Raw genomic sequence first — 24594 nt, forward strand, 5'->3', positions numbered from 1 at the left:
TGCTGGAATTCAGGAAAATCAGCTGATTTCCAACGAGCTGGGACAGCTCTCTGGTGTATCCTGCCCACTCGTTCTCATGGCTCGTTTCCCTGGAATTCTTGTGTGCATCATTTGTGTGACTCCATCAGGAGGGTTCATATTCCTTACTCTCCCCAGAGAACAGATGAAATAATTACAGTTTACTTCTGAGCAACTTCCACTCTGAGATCCTGAGGACTTGGAGAACTTTTGCTGTTGTGGATCCTTTTGTGCTCAGCCATGCAGGCTTTAGTTTTTCTCTCTCCTCACATCGAGTCCCCCCGCTTCTGATCTTGCTGCTATTAAAACGTGATGGGAATGAGAGATTTTCCAGCGCTTCATGAGAGGCTGAGTTGTTCTAGGAGAGCTTTTCATCCCTGAGTGCCTGCATGGATCTCCCTAAGGACAGGGAACTTGTGGGATCATCCTCTCCATTGTGGAGACCAGCCACGAGCAAGAGGAAGCAGATTGATCCCCACAGTCCTGGAATATCTTCTGCTCTCATTTTTCTTCCAGGGCTGTTGACCTGCAACTGACAAAAGACACAAAACCAAAACAGCAGAGACAAAACCCGTGCAAAGCCACCCAGCAGGCTGGAGGTGCAATGTTTCCAAAACAGCCAATGGTTAGTTGCAAATTTGTCAACATAAAACAAGACAATAGAAATAAAAAAGCAAATAAAAGACTTCAAATTTCATTTTAACATCTTTCATCACTGCTGAATTTCCATAATTGCTAAAAATAAAGTAGGAGTGAAGCAGAACAGGGTTTGAAAAGGAGAAAAAGAACAAAGTACTCCAATAGCAAAAAATAAAAATCCCTCACAAGTTGTTTTCCTGTGACTGAAACCACATGTGAAATTGGGCCAAACATTCACAGTGCAGCTCCCAGGGCTGAAGTGATACCTACCAAGTAGTGTTTTTTCACTATTTCCTCTCTGAATTCTTGAGTTCGTTCCCTCGACCCTCTGGGGGTGTGTGGGCTCGAAGCCCAGCCCTCATTTGAACAGGACTGTTCCCATCTCAGGGCTGCCTCGTGTAGATCCCGTTATCAGGGAAAATTCCTGTAAGGGAATACTCTGGTCCTTCCCAAGGTGATCTTTCCTACTCCCACGCTGCCCTACAATTTTACCTCATTTCAGTGCTGTAAGACTATAGGAGCCCCATGAACTCACAGTGCCTGCAGTAGCAGCCCAGAGCAAGCTCCCAAAGGGAAACGTTCTCCTGCATTGGAAGCTTCCATGATGATCTTGTCTTTGCCAGCACCCCTTCAAATCTAGCAAGTTCTTCGCAGAGCTTGGTCACTATTTTTGGCTGAATGCCCAAAAATTGGTGAGGGGCCACCAGGGGACAAGGGGGAATGGATTCCAGCTGACAGAGAATAGCTTTAGGTTGGATATTAGGAAGAAATCGCTCCCTGTGAGGTGGGGAGACCCTGGCACAGGGCACCGTGCCCAGAGAAAGCAGCTGTGGCTGCCCCATCCCTGGAAGTGTCCAAGACCAGGCTGGTTGGGGCTGGGAGCAACTCAGACCATTCTGGGATGCTATGAGCTCCTCAGCCTTTGAAGAACTGACCAAGATCCAGAATCAAAGGTAGTCCACAAGCAAAAATGAGGGCTTTGGTATTCGGGGGGAGGAATGTCTCCAGAGGGGCAGACTCCACTCCCTCCCTGGGGAGCCTGTTCCTGTGCTTCCCCCCAGTGCTGCTGTTCGGATTTATGCCTCAGTGCTGGAGCTATTTTAAGGCACGCTGTTTGCAGAGCTGCTCAAGGTGCTCAGCAGGCACAGCTCTGCCCCTGGCTCTGGTGACAGCCCTTCTGTCACTGCCCTGGAGCCGCTGCAGCCGCTCGCTCGCAGCCTCCGCCTGCTGAACCCATCCAGAGATTAGATTTGATTACACAAGAATTCATTAGGATTATCTAATGATATTAGGCACCACTACTCTGCCAAATTCCTGATGAGTAATGGCTCGTAGTATTGCAGCCATGTAGGAAACCCATAAAACTCTGTTCTCTGACCTTCGCTTCAGTTCCTGAGTCACAGCTTCAGCTTCTGCATATCCTTGCTCCAGAGCCCCAGCTCCAACTCCTCTGGAGCTATTTTTAATGGAGAGCCAGTGCAGGGGAAGTTATGTTGATTTCAAGCTGGCTAATCTGGGCTTGTTCCCATTCACCAGCGTTCTCCTGCTGCTGTAGAGAGGGAAACAAGCGAGGACACCTCGTTTGTTTCCCCAGAGGGAAACAAACAAGAGCACCATTCCTACCTGTTACCCACGGCAGCACGTGGCTGCGGGTGACAGTGAATGAATGAGGGAACTGTTTCCTTCACCTAAATCCCAGTTAAAGCGATACAGTTGTTCTGCAGGCAAACATTGTACCCACCCTGCCAGGCAGCCACAGAGGGCAGGAAAATCAGGGTGTAACTGTGGGGAATAACCTTGGCTAATATTTAAGGACAAATAATTACATAATACAAAAATAAATGAAATATTACTATTTTTTATTCGCTGCTGGTCATTCTGGCTGAAGTTTTGATGTCTCGTTAGTGATACCCCCGTGCAGTAATTTTAGTGAAGAGGAACTCCAATGACACTCGCTATTTCCAGAGTTTGGAGCCGTTCCTGCAGAACGGCCGGGACTCTGCTCAGCCAAGGGCTCGCACCTGAGTCACAGCAGACGTGACGGCACCTGTGCAGGCAGGTGCTCACCTCAGCCCTCGCTTCCCGCTATTCGGCGCTCCCCAAACAGCGCTGACACCTGTTTTAGTCAGTGTTTACTCAGGGTTTACTCTCGCAACCTCTGTGCCCGCTACTCCCGTACGCTCCCCCCCGCCCGCTCGCTCGCTCCCGAGCTCTGTGCGGACCCCCGGAACAAAATACATCCCCGTCCCCAACCGGTGGGGTTCGCACGAACAGGGGGATCCCTCCCCATCACCGACCGCACGGACCCGGGGGTCCGTCCCCGTCCCTGGCCGCACGGACCCCGAGGGTCTCCGCTGTCCGCTGCCCCCGCCCGGAGCGCGGCGCGGGGCACGCTGGGAGCTGTAGTCCCGTGGGCCGCGCCCCCGCGGCGGCGCGGCGGCGGCAGGACTCGGTTACCCAGCGTGCCCTGCCGGTTATTTAAGGCACGGCGGCGGGCGCGGAGCGCAGTGACCATGTGGACGCGCAGCTAAGGCGGCGGCGGGCGCAGCCTCGGGGAGCGGGACCGGGAGCGCCGCCGGTATGGAGCTGCCGAGCCGTCCATAGCCCGCCCCGCCGCCTCCGCAGCCAGGTACGGCCGGGAGAGAGCGGGCACGGCTGGGCAGGGAGGGAGGCGGTGAGTGGCCGTCGGGGTAGCCCCGTCCCGCAGCCCGAGGGATGCAGCTTGGTGCTGGGTGGGGACACCCGGGGATGCAGCCCGTTGCTAGGCGGGGATAGCCGGGAATGCAGCCCGCTGCTGTGCAGGGATGCATTCCCGTGCTCAGCGGGGATGCCTGGCCGCCGCAGCCCTCACAGGACCGGGCAGAGCCCCCTGCGCCGTCCCGGCGGTCCCGCAGCGCTGCCGGAGCGGGGTCCCGGCCCCCGGAGCACCGCGGGCCCGGCAGCGGAGCTGCGCCTCCGCTCCAACTTTCCCCGTGTTTTTGCCCCCGTGCTCGGGGCTCGGCTGCGAGCGATATTTGGCGTTATGTAAACACTTGTGAGCGCCGATGGGGACTTGGCTATGGGCGATCTTCCTCTTAAATGGTCAAAAAGCGGGCAGCTGTGGGTGGATGTTTCGGAGGGTCCCGCTGACTGGCCTGACAGGCCAAATATTTGGCTGTTTCCTGGACTACAATAACTGGACTTCGGCGGGGGAAGGGGTGGGGGCACATGTGCATTCCCCATGCGTGTACGTGGGATGTGCCACAGTCCCGAGCGGCTTCAGGGCTTCGTGCCGAGCGCCCGAGCCCTGCGGGTTCCTGGGGGGCTCCTCGGGGGGCACGGGCTCCCTGTGCCCCTTGGTGTGCGGGCTTTTCCCGCAGGGAACGTGCTCCATGCAGCGGGACCAGCCGGGGCTGCCTCAGCCCTTCCCCTCCCGGCCCCAGGTGGGTTCGCTCTGGCCGCCCGGAGTTTGTCTGAACAGACTCCAACAGGTGAAAGGCTTGAGTTGAATTTATTGCCGTGCAGCGGTTCTGTGCCTGCTCAGCCGCAGATGGATCGGGCTGCGGTCCTGCTGCTCACAAATCACGAAGGGAGAACGTGGCTAATACAATCCAGATCTTTGCCTGATGAAGATTTAGTGACTGAGAGTCGTGCGGGGAGTAGCGCGTGTGGGAGCCGCTGGTTTTATTTATTAGCGAGGACTGGTACCTGTGCGTGTGTTTTATTTCTCAGCGTGTGTTTAGTTATTTGCTTTGAGGCTGTTTTGCTGGGCTCGGGAATTAGCCTGGTATCCCAGGACTTGAGGCGGGTTGAGCCGGAGGGTTGGCTGACTCTGAGCCCAGGCCAGAGGCCCGAGGTGGAGCTGTTTTCCTTGCAGGGCTCAGCTGTGATGCCATGTGAGGCCAATATCCCTTCCTTCCCCTCAGTGCTTCCTCTGTGGCCACCTTAATGGGCTGCCAGGCGCTGGATTTCTCGTTGGTTTCTTTTCTGTGCCTTAATTTACACCCATTTCCTCACACAGCAAGTATTGCATGGTCTGAGTACCTGGTGGCTGTGCTGGTGTAAGTGCCTGGAGCAATAACAGCACTGCGGGCTGGAGCAGAGCTTTGGCTGCCCAGCACTGGCTGCTCAGTGAGTGCAGAAAGCTGGTGGCATCCATCCGGCCAGAAATGCAGGGTTAACAGGACACGTGGTGAAACAAACGTGGGAATTGACCACTGTGGGACTCAGCAGCCTGAGCTGGTGTGAAGCTGTAGTGCTCAGCGTGCCTAAGCCAAAAGAAGGAATCACTGTGAAAACAAAACCACAGTTGCCGCGTGTTTCAAAACAAGCTGATGCTGAGCTGATTATTTCTAATGTTTCCTTTAAGCTGCCTCTTGTTTGTCAATAACAGGGGTTTTTCTTGTTGAAATACCTTATTTCCCCAAGATTAAAGTGTTTGCTTAGATGAGGGTTTTTTCTCCCATCTGCTTGTTTTGCAGTGTTGATCAAGCCTTGGAAATAATTTCCTCTTACCAGGTTTCATAAATTAGGAAGTAAACAAACAGGAGTAACTTTGGTTTGCCTTTGCAATCATGGGGTGGAGCTTAGCTCGGGGAAATGGTTTTTATGAGATGTGCTAATCCTGAACACCATCGTTGGAGGGTGGAGGAGGCCTTAGTGAAGAGCACGGGAGGGGGAGAGCATCTGGTTTATTTCTGATGGTGGTTGGTGGAGCTGCAGGTTTGGATGAATGGAGCTGTCCTGGGACTGATGAGCAGGGTGGAGGGGGTGCAAGGGACAGTTGTGGTCTCTGATTGTAAATGAGAAGTGTGGTTTTGGGGGGATTCTTCACTGAAAGGGCTGCCCAGGGAAGTTGTGGAATCCCCATCCCTGGAGATGTCCAAGCAACACTTGGATGTGGCACTCAGTGCTCTGGGCTGGGGACAAGGGGAGGCTTGGGCACAGCTTGGACTCGATGATCCTGGGAGTCTTTTCCAGCCTCAGTGGTTCTGTAACATGATCTTATCCACAGCACCATCAGCCCTCTCATGTTCCCTCAACAAACCTGTTTGTAGTCTAGAAAATGCACAAATTGAGTTAAAGTACAGAAATAATCTCAAGTCTTGGTAGCTCACAAGTGAGGGAGAGCTGCAAACCACGATGTGCTGCTGTTGTGTGGTCTGAGCTCTTACTCTGACTTGGTAGTAACTCCTCTGCTAAAGACAGCCCTGAATGTCCCTGATAGTGTGGCAAGCATGAGAAACCTGCAGGGGTGGCAGGTTTGGGGTGAATTTTGGGGATCCAGCTCCTCCATAATGTGTGTGTGTGCCAGAGAAAAGGGAATAGCCCCAGGGGCTGGTCAAATTGGGGTGGTCCAGATGCTGTTCTGGAGGCAGAAGCTCCTTTAGGCTGCTCCTCATCAGATGAGCTGGTCTCTTTTTGTAAATTGCTGAAATGGACAGCATTGAGGTGGAACTCCTTGTTCAGTGCTGTCAGGCAGGATTAAAGCAGGTCCCAGATACCCTGAGCCCTTGTCTGGTACCTGCCCTTGAATTGGAGCCGTCAGAAGAGCAGGTGCTGCTTGTTCTGAGGAGCTCTTGGAGCAGGTGTAGCTGCTCTTGGCCACCTGGGCTCGTTTGTGCCCCATCAGGCAAGAGACCAGTGCCACCTGAGCTGCCCCAGCCCTGGGGTGGCATCAGGAGCAGGGCAGGGCCTGTCCCTGCACTGGGCACTGCTGGGGCAGCTCTGGGACCCTCGGTGCAAGAAAAGCATTGAGGGGCTGGAGTGTGCCCAGAGATGGGAATGGAGCTGGGGAAGGGTCCCAGGAGCAGCTGGGAAGGGGCTCAGCCTTGAGAAAAGGAGCTAGGGGGAAATTCTGGCTCTGCACAACTCCTGACAGGAGGGGACAGCTGGGGGGTCGGGCTCTGCTCCAGGGAACAGGGACAGGAGGAGAGGGAACCGCTCAGGCTGGGCTGGGGAGGCTTAGGATAAATATTAGGAAAAAGAACGTGACTTGAAAGAGGAGTCAAGCACTGAAATGGGCTGCCCAGGGAAGCAGTAGGGTCCCCATCCCTGAAGGTGTTCAAGGACTGAGCAGATGTGGCTGTTCCTGCCATGGCTGGGTGGGCACAGTGCTACAAGTTCAACATGGAAGATCTTTCCCAGCTTCCATGATCCTGTGGCCCCGTTTGTTGGCTGTGCTGGCTGCTCAGTGCTCAGCACACTGCTTTGGAATAGCTGATGTGTCAACTTGCAGAGTGTGCTGGGAGTCTTTGAGACATTATTACCCTATAAATACAAGATAGTTGTAGTTGTAGGATTGTCTTAAAGCCAGGAGGACTGTGAGGCTCCCGTGGGAGGTGGGATGAGGGTAGTGGCTCTGTAGTAGCTGGTAGACGAGCTGCTGGCTCGCCCGTGGGTGAGTGTGAGGGAAGGCAACCTCAGCAAAGCGGCTTATGGAGACCAAAGGGTTTAGAGGCAGAAAATCATGTGCTGCTAGAAGGTTATGTAAATGTAACATCTCTGTCACAATGAGACTGTGGTGTAAATCCTGGTTCCTAAAGATCTGCATTACTGTATGTCCCCAATTAGTTTTTTCTGCTAAGATAGCAACAGAAACTGAAGGTGCTTGGGTGGCCCAGAGCCTTTTTTTGTGCTGTTTGTGTGGGATAATGAAACTCTGGGGTGTCAAAAGCTGCCCAGTTTCATCCAGTGGCCTGTGCTGGGTGGGGACAGGTGCTGCTTTGCAGGCTGGGAGAGCAGTAGGGAGTGTCCTGTGCTGCAGGGTGGGATGCTGGCTGTGCCCATGGATGTTCCAAGTGATTCCTGTGCAGCCCAGCCTCTCCTGGAGGCTGCTGCAGGAGGCAGGATGCCAAAACTTCACGGGCTTTGATCTGGCTCGATGTTCCTGTCTAATTTCTGCTCCCCACGGACACTACGAAAGGACTACAGCAATTATTGCCTTGTTCTCTGTCTTGGCATGAGCAGGCAGTGGCTGGGGATGGAGGCAGATCCCTCTTTCCAGGGTGCTGCAAGTACTTGTTAGATTGGCAGAGGCATGCAGAGGCTCCTTGTGTGGCTCTTGCCTGTGCTGGGAAGGTACATTTCTATGTCTTCAGGGCACTTGTGGTTTATGGGGCCAAATTTGTTGAGAAAAGCTGGACAGGGCTTGGAGCAACATGAGGGTAGTGGAAGGTGTCCCTGCCCATGGCAGGGGATGCAATGAGATGATCTTCAAGGTTCCTTCTAACCCAAAACCATTCTGGGATTGTATTCCTTGAAAAAGATGAAATGGAAACTACAGGAATTGCAATTCAAGCAGGGAAAGCTGCAACATTCAGCTGTGGATTCTGAACTCAGAGGAGTTTCATTTTCATGCTTGTGGTTTTGGTTAAGCTTGTCAAAACTTGGATCAGAACTTCCTAGCAGGATTCTGTGGAGAATAAAACGTCAGTTGATATCTGAGTAAGTTAACCCTCTGGAGAGAAAATGGGTTGGAAATGTGCATGCAAGTCTGTGTTCCTTGATTTTGGATTTGTGGCTTGTGGCAATGTAACTGCAGCCTCACGTGCCAGAACTCCAACATGAAGAGTGCTGCAGGAAGCTGAGTGTTCGTATCTCACTGATGATCTTCCCTAGAAGTGTCCAAGGCTGGGCTGGACAGGGTTTGGAGCAGCCTGGTCTAGTGGAAGGGAGTGGAATGAGATGATCTTTCAGGTCCTTTTCGAGCCAAACCAGTCTGTGACTCTGTGATCATTTGGCTGCAGAGGTGATCAAAGGAGGGGGAATAGCTCTGAGGAATGGAAATGCCAGATGTTTCTGGGTTAGGATGTTGGGTAATGCCTCTGCTTTTGGAGTAATGTGGTGCTGAGCTCTAAGGGAAGAGACTCGGTTGAACTCAGTGTCAAAATGGACACGGGGAGTTCATCCTCTCCTCATCTGGTGCATGATCTTCTGTGGTCAGAGGGTGATAATCTCTGAGCATGCACATGAAAGAAATTTCTGATCATAATAGGCCAAAAAATGGCTGCTGCCCGAAGGCTGCACTTTGCTTTTTATTTTATGCAATTGTTTAGTAGCAGTTTTGCATGAAACTTGTAAAAACGTTTCTTTGTGCCTTGGCCCATCCTGTCTGCTTCTTCAGAAATTCAGAAATCTGCCAAGAAGTTGTGAAGAAGAAAGCTTTGTTTGCAGTCCAGCTCTGTCCCATCTGCATCCCACTCCAAGGAGAAACACATGGCCACAGATGCAGACACCGACCTCAGCTGGCCGATGGTGCCTGATCCCAAGGGTTAATTGAGAACTTCTGATCAAAATAACTCTGCAGTCCTTGGCTGCTCCTCTCTTAAGTGTTCAGTAGATTCAGATGCTGATGCTCGTGAGTGGTTCAGCATTTTGAACCTTTGCCTTCTGGAAAATTACAGTTGGGAGGCCAACAGGTAAAAGCCAGCCTGGGAACTGGAGCCTTCATCTGTAACGCAGCCCGGCCCATCGGGGCTTTGGAGCTCAAAGTAGGTCCCCTGGCCACCAGTGGCTCTCCACACGTGCTCATCATGTGCTGGCAGTGGCTCCTCCTCTTGGGCTGGTTGTCCCAGGGCTGAGGTTTTATCCAGAGAGCCGGGAGCCAGCGGAGGTGTCCGGGAGGGACGAGCAGAGAGCGGCGCACAGGAGGCTCCTGCCTTGGGGACAGCACAGCCCTCGGAGCCTGCGGGAGCAGGGGCTGGCCAGAGGGACACAGGCCTTGGCTCCTCTGCCCGAGGGGACCCAGCTGTGCCGGGGGACACCCTGCCAAGCCCAGCCCTGGAGGCCGACAGCGCACCCGCCATGGAGGAGAGGGAGCCCCCGCCCAGGTGTGGAGCTGCAGAGAGAGGGACCAGGGCAGGGGGACATGCTGGGGAAGGGGCCAGGCACTGGGGACGTGCTGGGGAAGGGGCCAGGCACTGGGGACATGCTGGAGAAGGGGCCAGGCACTGGGGACATGCTGGGGAAGGGGCCAGGCACTGGGGACGTGCTGGGGAAGGGGCCAGGCACTGGGGACATGCTGGGGAAGGGGCCAGGCACTGGGGACGTGCTGGGGAAGGGGCCAGGCACTGGGGACGTGCTGGGGAAGGGGCCAGGCACTGGGGACGTGCTGGGGAAGGGGCCAGGCACTGGGGACGTGCTGGGGAAGGGGCCAGGCACTGGGGACATGCTGGGGAAGGGGCCAGGCACTGGGGACATGCTGGGGAAGGGGTCAGGCGCTGGGGACACAGGGCATGGAGGCTGCTCGGGGACAGGTGAGGAAGCTGCTGAGTTCAGGGAGTGTTGGGTTTGCTGAGGAGTGCAGAGGGTTGATGTGGAGGGCAGGAACCAGCCCCTGCTGTGGTGAGCCCTCAGCAGATACCTGGCCATGCAGGTGACATTGGGACTGTTCCGTACCCTCTTCTTCCCTGGCCATCTTTGTTCCTTGGCCGTGCTCCAGCTGGTGCAATAAACCAAGCTTGCTCTCTTTCCCCATGACATTGGTTGTCCTGGTCCTTTTGGCTTGTTCCAGCTCTCTCCTGATAGAAATATGCTGGAAAACATTGTGTGCTCCTCGGGGCCTCCTCCCAGCAGGGCTGGAGCCAGCCAGGATGGCCTTCAGGAGGTATCAGCTTCAGAGAGTGCTCCTTCCTTTTAATGGGATTGAGAAGATGCTGTCAGGTCATACTTAGTTTGGAACAAAGAAATGATATTTTTCTCCTGACAGTGTATCTCTAATAGAGTTTCTTTTTCCAGCTGCCTGCAGATGCCTGTCAATAGGACCTGTCAGTCATGTTTCTTACCTCAGTCAGTGGCTGCTGTCTAAGGGATTGCTGTCAGAGTGTAACTTCCATGCTTTTGACTTGAATTTTCTCTAACTAGCTTGTCTGGTTGCACTGGGCAAATAATTAAAAAAAAAAAAAAGCAGACGCCCTTTCTAAGGAGAAGAGAACATTGTGCACATTTGCTTTCCTGTACTGAGGTTTTATTGAGGTTAAAGTTACCAAAATGAGTTCCTTTATCTGTTTTCTTAAACTGCAGTTGCACCTATGAAATAGTAACTTTGGAATAACTTTGTCACTGATATGATAAATCCATTTATCTGTGGAGCGGCAAATAGTATGAATAGAATGTAATTAACTCGGCCCTGATCTTGCTGTGTGAATTTACACTGCTCTTCCTACTTATTTTTAGAGGAAGGGGAAGTGTGTGCTTGATGAGATGTGCAGCGAGTGTGATCTCTCCCCTGGGAGCAGAGGGGAGTGTGGGCTGGTGGATGGGGATTTGGGAGACCTGGATTCAGATCTGGGCCCTGAGTCTGACCTGCTGCATGTCCTTGAGAAAGTCACAGTGCTGTGCTGCTCCCTCCTTCCCCTCTTCCCCAGCCTCCATCTTGCCTGTTCAGCCTGGAAATTGGAGAAAAAAAATCTGCTGCGTTTTAAGTGTCGGGAGGAAAAAGAGTTGGTCTGAGAAAGAGCATTTCTCCCCCTTAATCTAACGGTTCATCAGCCGCCCATGGGTGGCAGAGAGCAGCCTCCTGGACATGAAAGGTTGCAGCTGAAGGGAAAACAAGATCCTGTGGTAGATAAATGTACTGCACTGATAGGGTTTTTTTAAGGTGCAGTCTCTGAAATGGAGCTCCATGTGCATAAAACGAGCCGTGCTGAGCCCTCCCAGCGCTGGCCCTGAGCTGGGTCCCACTGCAGGTGTGAGAGGATCCTGGTGTTCGGGATCCTCTCCCAAAATCCCTTCATTTGCCTTTCCCTGGCGAGTGCAAAGAGCTCCGTTCAGATTTGCAAAGTCAGAAGCTTTGCAGATGACAGAGCTCTGTCCTCAGCCCCAGCACGGTGATTATTCACTGGGTGAGCTTTTAAATAAAGCACTTCCTCCCTTCCTTGGCTGTTCTAATGGGATTCTTAGGAATCTTTCCTAGCATCCTCAGGGAGGAAACCTTCCTTTTTTTACTGGATGAGAAACATCAGGTTTGGGTTCAGATTTTCAAGTTAGCTGTACCTGTGAAAATACAGAATGCTCTGTGGGTGTTACTCAGAAAAACAGATGAAATCTTGGTTAGTCTATAGGACCAAATTTTCAGCCGAGTAATCTTGTAAAAATTGGATTTACCAGATTATCTAAGCACTGGATTGTCAGGATAATACAGTGTTTGGTTGCATTGAAAAATGTTAACTTGCTTGGCCTGATTTACCAATATTAATGACCCAATTCCATTTGATTCAAACACAGACTTACCTGGTCTTGGGGGTTCTCAGATCTGTTAATTTCTGGCTGATTCTGCTTATGCCATTAAGCAGTTCTTTGTGTTTCCTTCTTTGTTGTCTCTCTGCCCTTAAACTCTGGTCTTGCTTCTGTCAAAAACTGAAACAGAATTAAACTTTCCCTCTGGAATTTCCTGTCGGCAGTAATGAAGTTGAAACACTTAAGTACAGTTGGAGATTCTATTCTTAAACAACCGAGATAGTGAAAAAGACTTGGATGAAGTGCTGCTCCAGTTTTGGTACCAGTACATATAAAATTGCCAGTGTTTATTGAATTGAGCACTAAACCACAGTGCAAATCTGCCAGGAGAGACCTGGGTGCATCCTGGGACTGCAGGGCACAGCAAGGAGCTTTTTTCTCGCTCTAAACAAACATCATTAAAGCGTCTTAGAAGGACACAGTAATTTGTATCCCAGTAGCTGGGAATCAGGCAGTTTGCAATAGGACACATTTGGGCTCGTTTATTTTACAAACAGGATTTGCAGTCGCGGGGTAAAGAATTAAAATCCCACACAAAGCAGACGTGTGAGACATGAAATCAGGGAAGTAGCTTTGAATTCTTTGAAAAAGCCTTTTCACAAATGCTGGAGATGAGGAATGGCAGGGCAGGGATGTTGTCACAAACAGTCCCTGCGAGAAGGGACTTCAAAAGGGGCCTTGACTCGGCTCTTCAAGGAAAGCAAACTCCCAGCTCTTGAAACCTGTTTTCTCTGCCTTAGCATCGGGAGTGAGATGAGTGATGGGAGAAATTAGTGTGAAATGTTTACAAAGCAGCTGCATTTCCCGCTCTGAGTGTTTCAGAAGGCAGCTGTCTCACGAGGTGTTTGATATTGAACAGTCAGTTTGATGTCGAGGTGTTTTCACTGGTAATCCTGCTTTAACTGCCCGTATGAAATGTGTTTTCATGGGAAAAAGGATTGAATTTCAGGGACTATATTAAGCTTATCCTGGCTTATTCAAGGCCATTAGGCTGAGCATATGCTCTGCTTGTGCCTTAAAATCCAACAGGGACTGGGAGCTACTGGGAACCATTCTGGGTCTGCAGAGCTTCTCCTTGGCTTTGGGGACAAACCCTTCCTCTGCCTTTCAGAACTGCTTCTGTTCAGTCCTTGTCACTGTAGGAAAAGCAGCTTGTGTTGAAGATACGCACAAGATCATCTGTAGTAAGAAATAATCAGAACTGAACCCTGGAGCTGTGTCACGTTCTGTTGGGTCAGAAGATCACACTCGTGGTGGTGTGCTGCAGATTTGTGCTCACCAGAGCTGGGGGGAAAGTGCTGAAACCCCTGGGCTGAAGAGCAGGTTTTCCTGGCTTTAATTCCCTGCCTGAAATTAGCTAATGCGTGTTCAGATCCGGCCCCATAGAGCAGAGCTGGCAGAAAAACTTGTAGGCTAGTTTCTTGAAATTCACATGAAATGGAGCAGATTTTTGTTTGTTTATTTATTTTAGTCAGTGTCTTCAACAGAAATTGATTTTTGTTTTCCTGTGCAGTTAAACTGTATATAAAACATACTGAGCCACTGACTTTGATAGAGACACGAGGAAGCAGTCACCAACAGAATTATAAAGATTCATCTTTCAGGGCTTAAAAAAATACTGTAGAATGTGTTCATAGCTCAGGAATTTTTTGATGTCTGTGGGCAGATATAGTTAACTTCTCAATGTACAGTCCACTTTTAGTTCATCTTTCTTTTGTATCCTGGCAAGTCCTTCTGTTTCTTAAAATGTGAACCTTCAGCTTAGTGAGAAAAGAACATTATTTTTGCAGCTTGGGTTGCTGCTGTTGACGTTGCTGCCACCCGAGTTAAGCTGCTTGGAGAAACCTGACTTCATTTTTGCTAGATAATGCCATGCTTATCAGTGCTTCATCTTTGATTTTTTTAAAGTGAGTTTACCTAGAGGGAATCTTGTTTTCCTGCAGTGTTTAAGGGGAAGAGGAGGACAGTGCTCCCTGGGTAACACTGCCGTGTTTCAGCTGGAACAGGATGAATTTCCTTCAGGAATCCCTTCTTGCAGGGCTATGAAAGAGCCATTAAAACTGAGATTATGCACAGAATAACTGCAAATGTTCTCTTAGGGCCGTCCCCTCATCTAGCATAAATCAGTTGCTCTTGGCACGGGCGTATCTAAAATAAATAAATGGTGGGGTAATGGTTGTATTTGTCCATGGAGCACAATTGCCTTTGCAGCAGCACGGCTGTGCTGTACCCACGAGAGCCAGGCGCTGGGAGGCTGTGAAAATGCCCCTGTCCTGCACTCCCAGGCAGTTCTGGGGGCCATCCTGTCTGTGTCAGTGCCCTGGGGAGGGCAGTGTCCCCTCACAGCCAGGGGGACACACATGGATGGATGCTCTGAGTGACGTGTCCAGGAGCAAACCTGTTCTCCTCGGTCCCTGTGGTCTCCCTGTGCTGTGAACTTGGATAAATGTGCCAAGGCTGACAGATTTTTACTGCCTCCGCTTCTGGCTTGTCCTGCTGAAGAAAATAATCAAAGATGACCCCCACAGAGGTCTGGTTTGGGGAGGATTAGTGTGGCCAGCTGTTGTTCACAGCACCTCTTAGAAAAAGCTTCTCAAACTGGGTACCTGGGAACTTTGCTCTTAAAAACTTTCCAGTTTTTGCTTCACATTTCATATGTCAGAGGTAGGAAAAGCCTCCATTTGAGGTGGCTGATCATTTAGCATCTGATGCCAGTAACTGGAGTGGTTTTGTCAGTCCCTTGTGAGGATACTGTGAAAAGCTTTGGAGCTGAATTTCAGTGTAGCAATGACTCTGTTCCCTCCTGTGTGGGGAGGCCTGGGGGGTCACTGAGTCCCTTCTCCATCTGCCAGTCCAGCGTGGTCCTGAGCCCTGGCCAAGCTGAGCATTTGCAGGGAGAGCTGTCAGTGGGACTGACAAATGTTAAAGAATGGAGGTAGCCAGTGTTCATTTGGACTGTGGGGAGCCCTGAGGATAAATCAGTGTTTTAGAAGAGGCTCCCCACTGTGGGAATTGGCTTCCTGCTCCCCCAGGTGCTGGAGCATCTCCTGGTGTGTTGGGGACGGCATCACACCGATGGGTGTTGGAACAGCACTCAGCAATCCAGGAGAAGGGGCAGTGAGGACTTACATGGTGATTAATCCCTGCCTGAGCTTGGGAAACAGGGCTATTGTAGCCAGATGAGCCCTTGGTGAAGCCGAACTCCAGCACAGCTCTCCTGGGTGGGAGCAGCACAGGCTGCACCCCAAACCCGGCTCTGCCAGCTCATGCAGGAATTCTAGGGATGATCTGGTGAAGAACCCAGCTGTTCAATTCACTGAACTGCTGCCAGCCTTAACACCACCATTCTGATATCCAGAACTCTGTGATGGCTCTGGGTAAAGCTGATAAACATTTTATTAGTGGAATTGTCAGTAAATTGCAGAAGAGCTTTTTTGGGGGGTTTGAGCTATCTTGATAAATCAGAGTTACAATTTCATGGTATGGTGGGGTCTTTCTCAGTGAAGAAAATGGGAAAATTGAGGCTGTGTCCTGCAAAGTGATGCAGGAAGTTGCTTGTCCATCCCTGAGCCTGGTTTTGGGCAGTGGTCTGAGATTCTTTTTTTCTATTTTTTTGGCCAAGAAAAAAAATCTCTAATGGAAGTGAATAACTTTGACCTTCACATTCCCTTGGGAACAGCTGTGGTGAACATCTGCCTCTTGTGAGGAAAAAGTCATCCCCCCACAGCCTGGAGAGGGAACCTTAATGCCAGGTAGAAAGGGTTAATTGGGGACTATCTGTGGTTTTTGTTGCCTTAGACAGCTTTTGCTTTTTGCTGTATTAATTCAGGGCTGAGCCTAATTTTGAGGGGTGAAAAGTTTTTTAGTCTGAAGTTGGTAGTTTAACATTCAAGTCAGGAAATGGGGAAAGTTGTATTTCCAGTGTTGCTAATTCTGTCACTCTGCATATTTCTGTATGTTTCTTGGCATATATCTTAAAATAGGTAGCAGTGTTTTCCTGTCCACTTATCAAGGAAGAATGGGAACAGACTGTGTAACATGCAGTGGCTGAAGGACTTGGCATTTAGCAGGCAGCCTGGAGCCAAAGGGTTTGGTGGTGTGTGCACCCAGATTTGATTCCAGAGGAGCTGAGACCCCTTTACCTGCATACCAGCCTGGCCTGTTATCTCTTGGTTTTCCTGGATTTGTTTTTCATTGTACCAGTGACACAGATTTGCAGGGATAGAATGTCCATGGTGTGCTTTGATTTAATAATAATAATGAAAGTTGTTATTGTTATTCCCAGCAGCACAGATCTTTTGGGAGTGAGGATGGAGAGCTGCTTGGAGCTTTTCAGGAGAAAAGTGTAACTTTAGGTTTTTATTGCCCTTTCATAGCAGCAAACATCACCTTTTAGATCTCCATGAACTTGTCCTTGTTGAGCTCCAAGCTTGCCTAACAACCTGCTCCTTGTGCTTCTGGTAAACAAGATAATGCCCAGGGAAAGGGGATATTTATCCCTGGACAGGCAGGGCTGTGCTCTGGAATAAGCAGAATTTTGTGCCGCTCCTTTCTTCTGCTCTTGGAGCATTGAGCACCTCCTTGGGTGTGATGGGGAGAGAGGGAGGAGGTGTCTGGAGCTCTTTCACAGCCTCAGCTGTGGGAGCGTGGCCCTGGGCACTGCTGGCTGGCAGGGCTCTCAGCCTGCCAGGAGGAGCAGCCTTGGTGCTTCTGCTGTTGGAAACCTCAAGCACAGGAGCTGCTTGGGCCTTTTGAACTCACTGATCAAAAAGCAGGGCTTGGGAGGATCTCCAGGAAACCACTAAATGGGCTTGGGAAAGATGTCTTTGAAAATCTGTTCTGTTGGTTTTGTTATCTGGGCTGTGAATCAGGTCAATATTTGGAATTTCTCAGGAGTACCATTCCAGCACAAAGGAGAACATTTAAAGGACGCTTAAACCTGCCTTTAATTCTGGCAAAGAAACATGATTTAGATACAAATATACTGCTGCAGAAAGTGCAGCAGTCCCCTCTCCCCTTCTCCCTCTGGCAGGTGGGATGGAATGGGCTGCTGCAGCTGCACTGAAATCCAGCATCCTCTGGGATGAATGCCTGCCTGTGAAGCAGTCCCACGTGCAATGAGGTTCCAGTAGCTGCTTGTTTTTCCTGGTTTATTTTTCCAAGCAGGCACTCTGGCCTGCTGGGTTTCCTTTGATACCTGAAGTTCCACTGCGAGAACTTGCTCAGTTTTTCAAACAAACCAACAATCAAAGGCAAAGGCTCCTGTTGCTGTAACCTCTGGTAGCTGCACCAAGGAATTCTGCCTGATTCATGTTGTGCTTTATTCTTTCTTCTTTCTTCCAGGGGCAATAAGCCAGAGATGACTGACAAGATGTCGAGCTTCCTTCATATTGGAGATATTTGTTCTCTCTATGCAGAGGGCTCAACAAATGGATTTATTAGCACTTTGGGGTAAGAACAGCTGTTCTCTTGTATTAAAAACCCTCTAAGAAGGACTAGCAGAGCTCAGCTAGCTCTCCTGAGCCTGATCCCAGGGAATACTGGCTAAAGCAAGGGAGCTTTATGGATAGACTTGACACTAAATTTAAAAATGGCCTAAAGTGAATATGGCAAGGTAAATTTTGGGAGGCTGGAGAGTGTATCCATGGCTGTGGTGCAGTTTTATGTCCTTGGTGGGGAGGAAGAACCTTGTCAGGTGGAGGGGTAGAGGGCAATGAATGCAATCCAATGATTTTCATGTTGTTGTCTGTCCCGTGTCCATCCGTGTGTCCCGTCCTGTCCCTCCCTGCCCCTTCCCCCAGTCAGGGATGAGCAGACCCCAGTGCACTCTGCTGACTGCACACAGGATGTAGCACAGGCAATGGAAGTAGTGTAAAAAACATATATATCGAACAAAAAAATAAATCAAATCCCCGAGCCAAGTGGTTTAAATACCAGTAACTCGCCACTACAGCTAGTTTGGCTTTAAAATTGAGGTTTAATTTGAGGTTTCTCCCACGAACGAAATTGTTTTTCTCCTATCAAAGGAGAAGATGTTTTGACCCTTGTGCTTTGCCAGAGCTCTGGAGCTGCAGTGGGAGCTGTGTGGTGCCAGCTCCTGCCCCCTGTGCTTCCCACAGAGCCCCTTTGTGTGCTGCCTTCCACCAGGCCAGGGGCAGGTGCTCTGCAGCAGGAGAGGGGAATGCTGCTCCATCAACCACAAAAATAGCTTTTCACGTGGGAAAAGCACGAGCTGGCAGAGCAGAGCCATGGGGTTGGAACACAGCTCTGAGGAGGGCCAGGGAATGTTTGATCCTGCTGAGGAGGAACCTCTGCAAACATCAGGAGCTGGGTGCTGCCTGGGGAGAAGCTCCAGGAGCACCTCTGGCCCCTGTTCCCCAGGGCAGGAGCAGTGAGGGGCACACGGGGCTGTGCCCAGCCAGGGGCACGCACACAACCTGCTCTCTCTCATTTCCAGTAGCCCCAGGGGCCTCAGGGTGGGTACAGTCACAGCACATTTTTTGATGCCTACAGCCCAGATGCCTCTGGTAATTGGAGCTCCCAAGCAGGGTACAGAGCCAGCATCCTGGTAAGTGCCTCGGCAGGGAACGATGGGCTGCAATCTCACCTGAGTGACTCCAAACTAACTTGTAGGTTTAGTCCTCTAGCTATTAGGATTCTGGAAAATAAGGGGGCAGAGAAGGAAGCAGACACTGAAGATGCACCATGATCTATTATAGGAAAGAGAAGAAAATATGGGATGCTGCCAGAAAGGAGAGAAGGTATGATAAAAGCAAGGGATGTAGTAAGTAGGGTTGGTCGAATAGTATTTGGCAAATGTATTTGACAAATTTCCCAGGTCCTGGTCAAATATGCCACGTGCACTGTGCAGCCCTGGATCAGCTGTGTGACGGGCCAAATACTATCTGCTGAACACTGGCAACATGAGTTATCCTCTACAGCTGCCTATTGTTTCTCTTCCCAGTCCTGAAGCGAGTTTGGCAGTCAATAACTGCAGGCCAAGTAGAAAGTTGTTCTGCCATGTGGATCCCATGCAGTGCATGATGAACAGTATGCAGTGGCTGTGGCTTCTGAGGGCATTGCTGAGCAGATGTTTTTCACCATGGCTGGTCCTTGTGGACATGACAGGCCCCAAGCACGTGTGTTTCCTGGGCTTGATGAGACGTTCTCATGGCAGGCCTAAGGACCCCTCTGTGTTCAGGCCTCCTCTTTGATTTGGTTAGTGCTGTTTTAAGGTAACTGCATTATATAATGGCCACATATCTCTGAGCCTAATTTAAGCCAGAAATCCTAATTGCTATGTGAAACATGAAATGCATTATCATCTTAATAAGCCTCTGTAATCAAATTAGTTTTGTCCCATATTTAATTTAGTCTTTGTCCTGGAGAAAATTAAAGCAGCAAAGGAAAGATTTGGTGTAATTGTCCTCCAGCCCATGTGGAGTTTTGACAGTCTGATGTCATAACGATGTGTAATGACTTGTTATGTGGTTCCTGAAGGTTGAGGAGCAGATACCACTCACTCTACATTCTAATGCTGTCCTAAATCTCTGAAGAGTGTTCCTATTGAATATTCCTATGACATGTTGCTTAATCAGAACTTGACTCTTGCTGTTTCCCAGACTCAGTGCTGTCATCATGATGATTACTGGTGTACAATCTATCCTCTTTCGTGTTTCTCACTCTGGAAAATTTTCCTCTTACTAGTTTGGGAAGTTCCTCTTTATTTTCACCTTAATCTCAGATGAGAGGGATGCATTGCACTGAGATTATCTGTATGGGCTGATCAGAGTAACCTATTTCCTGGATATTTTTGGCCCTTTGTTCACCAGAAGCAGGTGCTTCAGCTCAAATGTTAATACCATTCATGCTGGGGCACCTATATATAAATATATATATATATATAGTACTGAGTAGGGAGAAAATCCATGGGGAAAAAGCAATTCACTCTGAATGTTTGCATATGCAAATCTTAGATGCATAAAACTGTTGAGCCCTCTTAATTTCTCTGATCTCTTAATTTTCATGCACTTCCTTATTTTCTCTAATTGTTGTCTGAAGATGCTCCCTGCATGTGAGCAGCCTCTGCAAGGAACAACTCTCATATTCTAGGTCTCAGTCTTCCTCCAGTTGATTCTGCATGAGAATGGACATCTCAAACCTTTGACCTTGGAGTTTTACTTTCTACGTTTGTGTAGAAAGCCTCTTTGACAGATTGGTTGTAAGGGGCCAAATTGAGTCATTTAGGATCAAATCAAGCCCCAAAGTGTTTGGTTACAGGTGCAATTTTCCAGTTTGGGAAAAGCCCAATTCCACCTTGATCCAAAGCTGCTCAGGCAGAGCAGTGGGAACAGGGGCTTCCTACCTATTCCCTTTATTCTGTGGGATTTCAGCTGACCCTGTGGGGGTTGTGCAGGGACAGACAGCTCTGTCCTGGCATTCCCTCTTGGAATCTCTTGGTTTTGCTTGTCCAGCTCCCCTTCTTCCTGGCAGAACAGGAGGAGGTTGGCTCAATCCCTCAGCTCACCTGGTGAGCAGGAGGGTCCATTTGTGCCTTCCTTTCTCTCAGGAGTCAATTTTTATTGTGGCAGTGACTCCTCCTGCCATTTCTTAATACTTGAGGGCTCACAGGGTCAGTGTCCACTTTGCATAGCTGTCATATTTTCCTGTTCTCTATTCATACAAACACATTTGCAGCGTGACTCAAATCTGTCCAAGAGGCAGGAGCTGTCCTGAGGCTGTCTGTCACCTCCCTAGAATATGGGCTGTTCTGTCTGCACCTCGAGCAGGGCACATAAGGATGATGCAGAACACAGGAGCAATGACTTATTTATTGTCCCACCTCCCAGGAGCAAAGCTCTGGGCAACAGTAATAATTAGCTGCATGCTTCTTAGAAAGATCTGGCATAAGTTGGCATTTGGGGAATGTCTTCTGCTGAAGTGGCCACTCGGATGAAATATTGCAAGTGAACGACTTTGGTTTTGTTGGTGAGGATGGAGGGGGCTGCAGGGGATGGGATCTCACTTCACTGCTCATTTCTTTGCAGCCTTGTGGATGATCGGTGTGTGGTACAGCCAGAAGCAGGTGATCTTAACAACCCACCCAAAAAATTCAGAGGTAAGTTTGTCAGACAGCTCCTTACCCTTCTGCCTAGAAATGGTTCTTTTGTGCAGTGCTCTGTAACAATTTCTGACCTCTGTGCTTTCTGTGGCGTATTTTAGTGTCATCTTCTTCCATGGATGGCAACCCACGAGGAAAAATGTGTGTGTTGAATGTCTGTGGTGGTTTAACCTGAGTCAGCCCCACCCAGGGGGATGGCAGAGAGAATTGGGAGAGGAGGAAGAGTGTTCAGACAAAGCAGTTCAGTAGATAAAGGAGCAGCTTCAGCCAGCAGCAAGGCAGTAGAGTGAATTGATTCCCCATTTCCCATGGGCAGGCAGGTGCTGGGCCGAGAGAAATGCCACCTCTGCAGGCACTGCCAGCTCTGTGTGCTGCTGTGATGGGCTTGGCTGTGCCCCCCCAGCCCTCACAGGGAGGTGGGGAGCAGAGATCTGCTCAGTGTAACTGAAACACCCCTGTGCTAGCAACAACTCCAAAATGTGGCTCTACCAGCTACTGCAAGGAAAAAATTAACTCTGTCCCAGCCAAACAGGAATGAAGAAAGCTGTGTGAGGGGATGGGGTTGAGGCTGTCAGTTGTTTGCTTTTCAGATCTATCCAAATGTTCACAGTCCCTAGGAATTTAATTTCTTTTTCTCCATTCTATCACACCTTCTTTCTAATTACCCAGTACCAAACCTCAGGGAGGAGGAAAAAAAGGAGCAAGTGTAGGCCACAACTATTGTTATCTGACCTAATTTGATATGAGCTACCTTGGGCTTTGCTTTCATTCTGCCAGGAAACTTATGCTCAGTGATAAGAAATTAGTGCTCTGCTTTTCACTTTGGCAAGGGCTGACTTGTTCAAGAAAGGCCTCAGACAACAAGAGAAGCACTCACTGGGGTTTGTTTGCAAAGACCTCGAATTCCTTTTCTCACCCCTGGGTTGCATCTTTCACCCAGAGGATAACTCAGCCAAATATTCTACAATTTTGGTCTGGATTTTATTGTTTCAGGTGTAGCAGCACCTGTGCCTTGTTTCTTTGGATGAATCTGTTTCCTTGGTTATGCTTTGCCTTTATCAGGGTCTCAGAATCACCATAATTCTCTTCAGGTTTGGCCAGAACTGCGGGTGATTGCCCTTGAAAATCGTGTACAATCTGTACTGCTGGTTTTTGCTTGCTGGTATTTGGGTGGTTCTGGGGTTTTTTTGCCATGACACGATGTCACATACAATGAAGCTCTCCTTTTAAAATATTGCTGAAGTCTGTGAGCTCTTGTTGGTTTTTCTCCCTTTTTCCTGGAAAACTGAAGAGCTGATAATTGAAATACCAAAGAGGCAACCTGGGGAAGGTTCAGCATTCAGTGGTAAGCTCTCCAAGAAAGAACAATGTTGTTATGTGAAGCAGAGCCTTGACTTTTGAGGCGTTCTTGATGTTAAAATTGTATGGAAGAATAAAAGCAGATTTGACTGAGACTGCTGGGTGCAGCGGGAGGCGGAGGGAGAGACAGAGAGAGAGGAAAGAATGAGAAAAAGGCAATTCTTGCTAGCACAGTTTAGGAACTGCAAGTACAGAGAGACATTTGTCTGACATAAAACACCGTGGTTAGACATTGTAAATGTTCTCATATTACTTATAATTTATACAGGGAGAAAGAATGGTGTGAACCTTTTCCAACCTTTGTAGTTACTTCAGTGAAGCTTTCATGGGGAGGTTTATGCTTAATGGTAAATGGCAACAAAAGTCATAAAATTTTAGCAGGCTTTTCTCTTATTTATACACATACTTTGTAAGTGTAGTCTGAGATAAAATGCTTTCTGTGATAAATATGTTCAGAAGAAGTAATTGTGGAGTTTATCACCTCATCCTCACCAGAAATGGAAAATACTCCATTTTTATGTAGCAGGGTGGGGCTTGGAGCAGCCTGGGCTCGGGGAGGGTGTCCCTGCCATGGCAGGGGCTGGAAGGGGGTGAGGTTTGAGGTCCCCTCCAGCCCAAGCCATCCTGGGAATCATGCTGGTCATCACAGCAGCTGCAGGCCTGAGGACTGGTGTCAGGCACTGGTTCACAGTCATTATGAAGGAATGTTCTGAAATCTTCTTGGAACAAGAAGAAAATGAATCAAATGGAAGTGACTTGGATTGTACCCTTACAGAGGGCTGGGTAACACCGCTGTGGTTCTGTGACTTGCTTTATGTCCCTGTGCTCCAAGGTGTCCAGGTGCAGGTCAGTCCCCTCTGGGAGGGACCCTGAGCCTGTCACCTTTGGCCCAGCTTGGGGATCTTCTTTTTGGTACCATTTTTTTGAGAAGTCATTCTGAGCTTCTTAGAGCAGCTCTGTCCTCTCTGGGCAGATGTAAAACTGCTGTAAATACAAATTTCATGCTTAATCAACGTGAGGAGAGATCTCTAGAAGCAAGATTGTCTGCTTAGATATGCATAGATGATTCCAAGAAAATTCAGTGTGAAACTCAAGCCTGTCTATCCAGTGGCAGAATGAATCCACCCTACTTTTTCCCCTAACCACAGGTGCTTCAGGTTGTAAAAAGTCATGTTGCCAAGGCTACATTTAATCCCTTGCATCTGGTGGCAGCAGCAAGGCCCTGCTCCAGAGGGTGGGGGATTTTCTTTCCTCTTCAGTCCCTTGAAATGGAGCAGAGCTGCTGTGCACAGAGTGGGGGTGTGTGCACCACCCCTGTGCCTGCAGAGAGGGATTTGGCAGCAGCGCCTAAATGTGAGTATGTTCTGTCAGTAAACACTGCTAACCTGCTGCTGGTGTGAAAATAGCCCTGCCTGAGGAATGTGTTCCTAAAAACAGCCCCTTCCCAGCTGAGCTGGGGTTTGTGTGCTGGGAAATCACTGCTTGGAGGAGGACTGGCTTGGAGGCACAGAGGGAACCTGGGAGTGAGCGTGGTGGGGCAGGAGGATGGGCTGGAGCTGGAGGGACGGCAGGAGCAGAGGCATCCTGGGGACACCAGCACTGCCTTTGTTGAGAGAATGGTGGGAAAAGCTGGCTGACAGATGGAGCTGGTGCTGGGGGAGCCCTGGAAAGGGTGAGGGGCAAGAGGCAGCTGAGAGTCAGAGAGGGGGTGATGTTCAGGGCTGGAGTGTGGAGAAAAAGAAGTGCAAAGGGGACGGTTGGTAAAAGTGCAAAGGGGGACGGTTGGTAAAAGTGCAAAGGGGGACGGTTGGTAAAAGTGCAAAGGGGGACGGTTGGTAAAAGTGCAAAGGGGACGGTTGGTAAAAGTGCAAAGGGGGACGGTTGGTAAAAGTGCAAAGGGGACGGTTGGTAAAAGTGCAAAGGGGGACTGGACGGTTGGTAAAAGAAGTGCAAAGGGGACGGTTGGTAAAAGTGCAAAGGGGGATGGTTGGTAAAAGAAGTGCAAAGGGGACGGTTGGTAAAAGAAGTGCAAAGGGGACGGTTGGTAAAAGAAGTGCAAAGGGGACGGTTGGTAAAAGAAGTGCAAAGGGGGACGGTTGGTAAAAGAAGTGCAAAGGGGGACGGTTGGTAAAAGAAGTGCAAAGGGGGACGGTTGGTAAAAGAAGTGCAAAGGGGACGGTTGGTAAAAGAAGTGCAAAGGGGACAGTTGGTAAAAGTGCAAAGGGGACGGTTGGTAAAAG

The 24594-nt window shown here is 49.7% G+C and overlaps 1 protein-coding gene across 1 annotated transcript in view; it reads left to right on the forward strand.

Moving 5' to 3' along the window:
* The first annotated feature begins 17217 nt into the window (after positions 1 to 17217).
* ITPR1 (inositol 1,4,5-trisphosphate receptor type 1) overlaps positions 17218 to 24594 on the forward strand; it is a 147714-nt gene continuing 140337 nt past the window's right edge. Inside the window, 2 exon segments of the mRNA XM_054516055.1 lie at positions 17218 to 17325; positions 20922 to 20992. Coding sequence (XP_054372030.1) covers positions 17234 to 17325; positions 20922 to 20992 — 163 coding nt within the window. The 5' untranslated portion in view covers positions 17218 to 17233.

This window comes from Molothrus ater, chromosome 11 (genome assembly GCF_012460135.2).
Source record: "Molothrus ater isolate BHLD 08-10-18 breed brown headed cowbird chromosome 11, BPBGC_Mater_1.1, whole genome shotgun sequence".
In the NCBI taxonomy this organism is placed as follows: Eukaryota; Metazoa; Chordata; class Aves; order Passeriformes; family Icteridae; genus Molothrus; species Molothrus ater.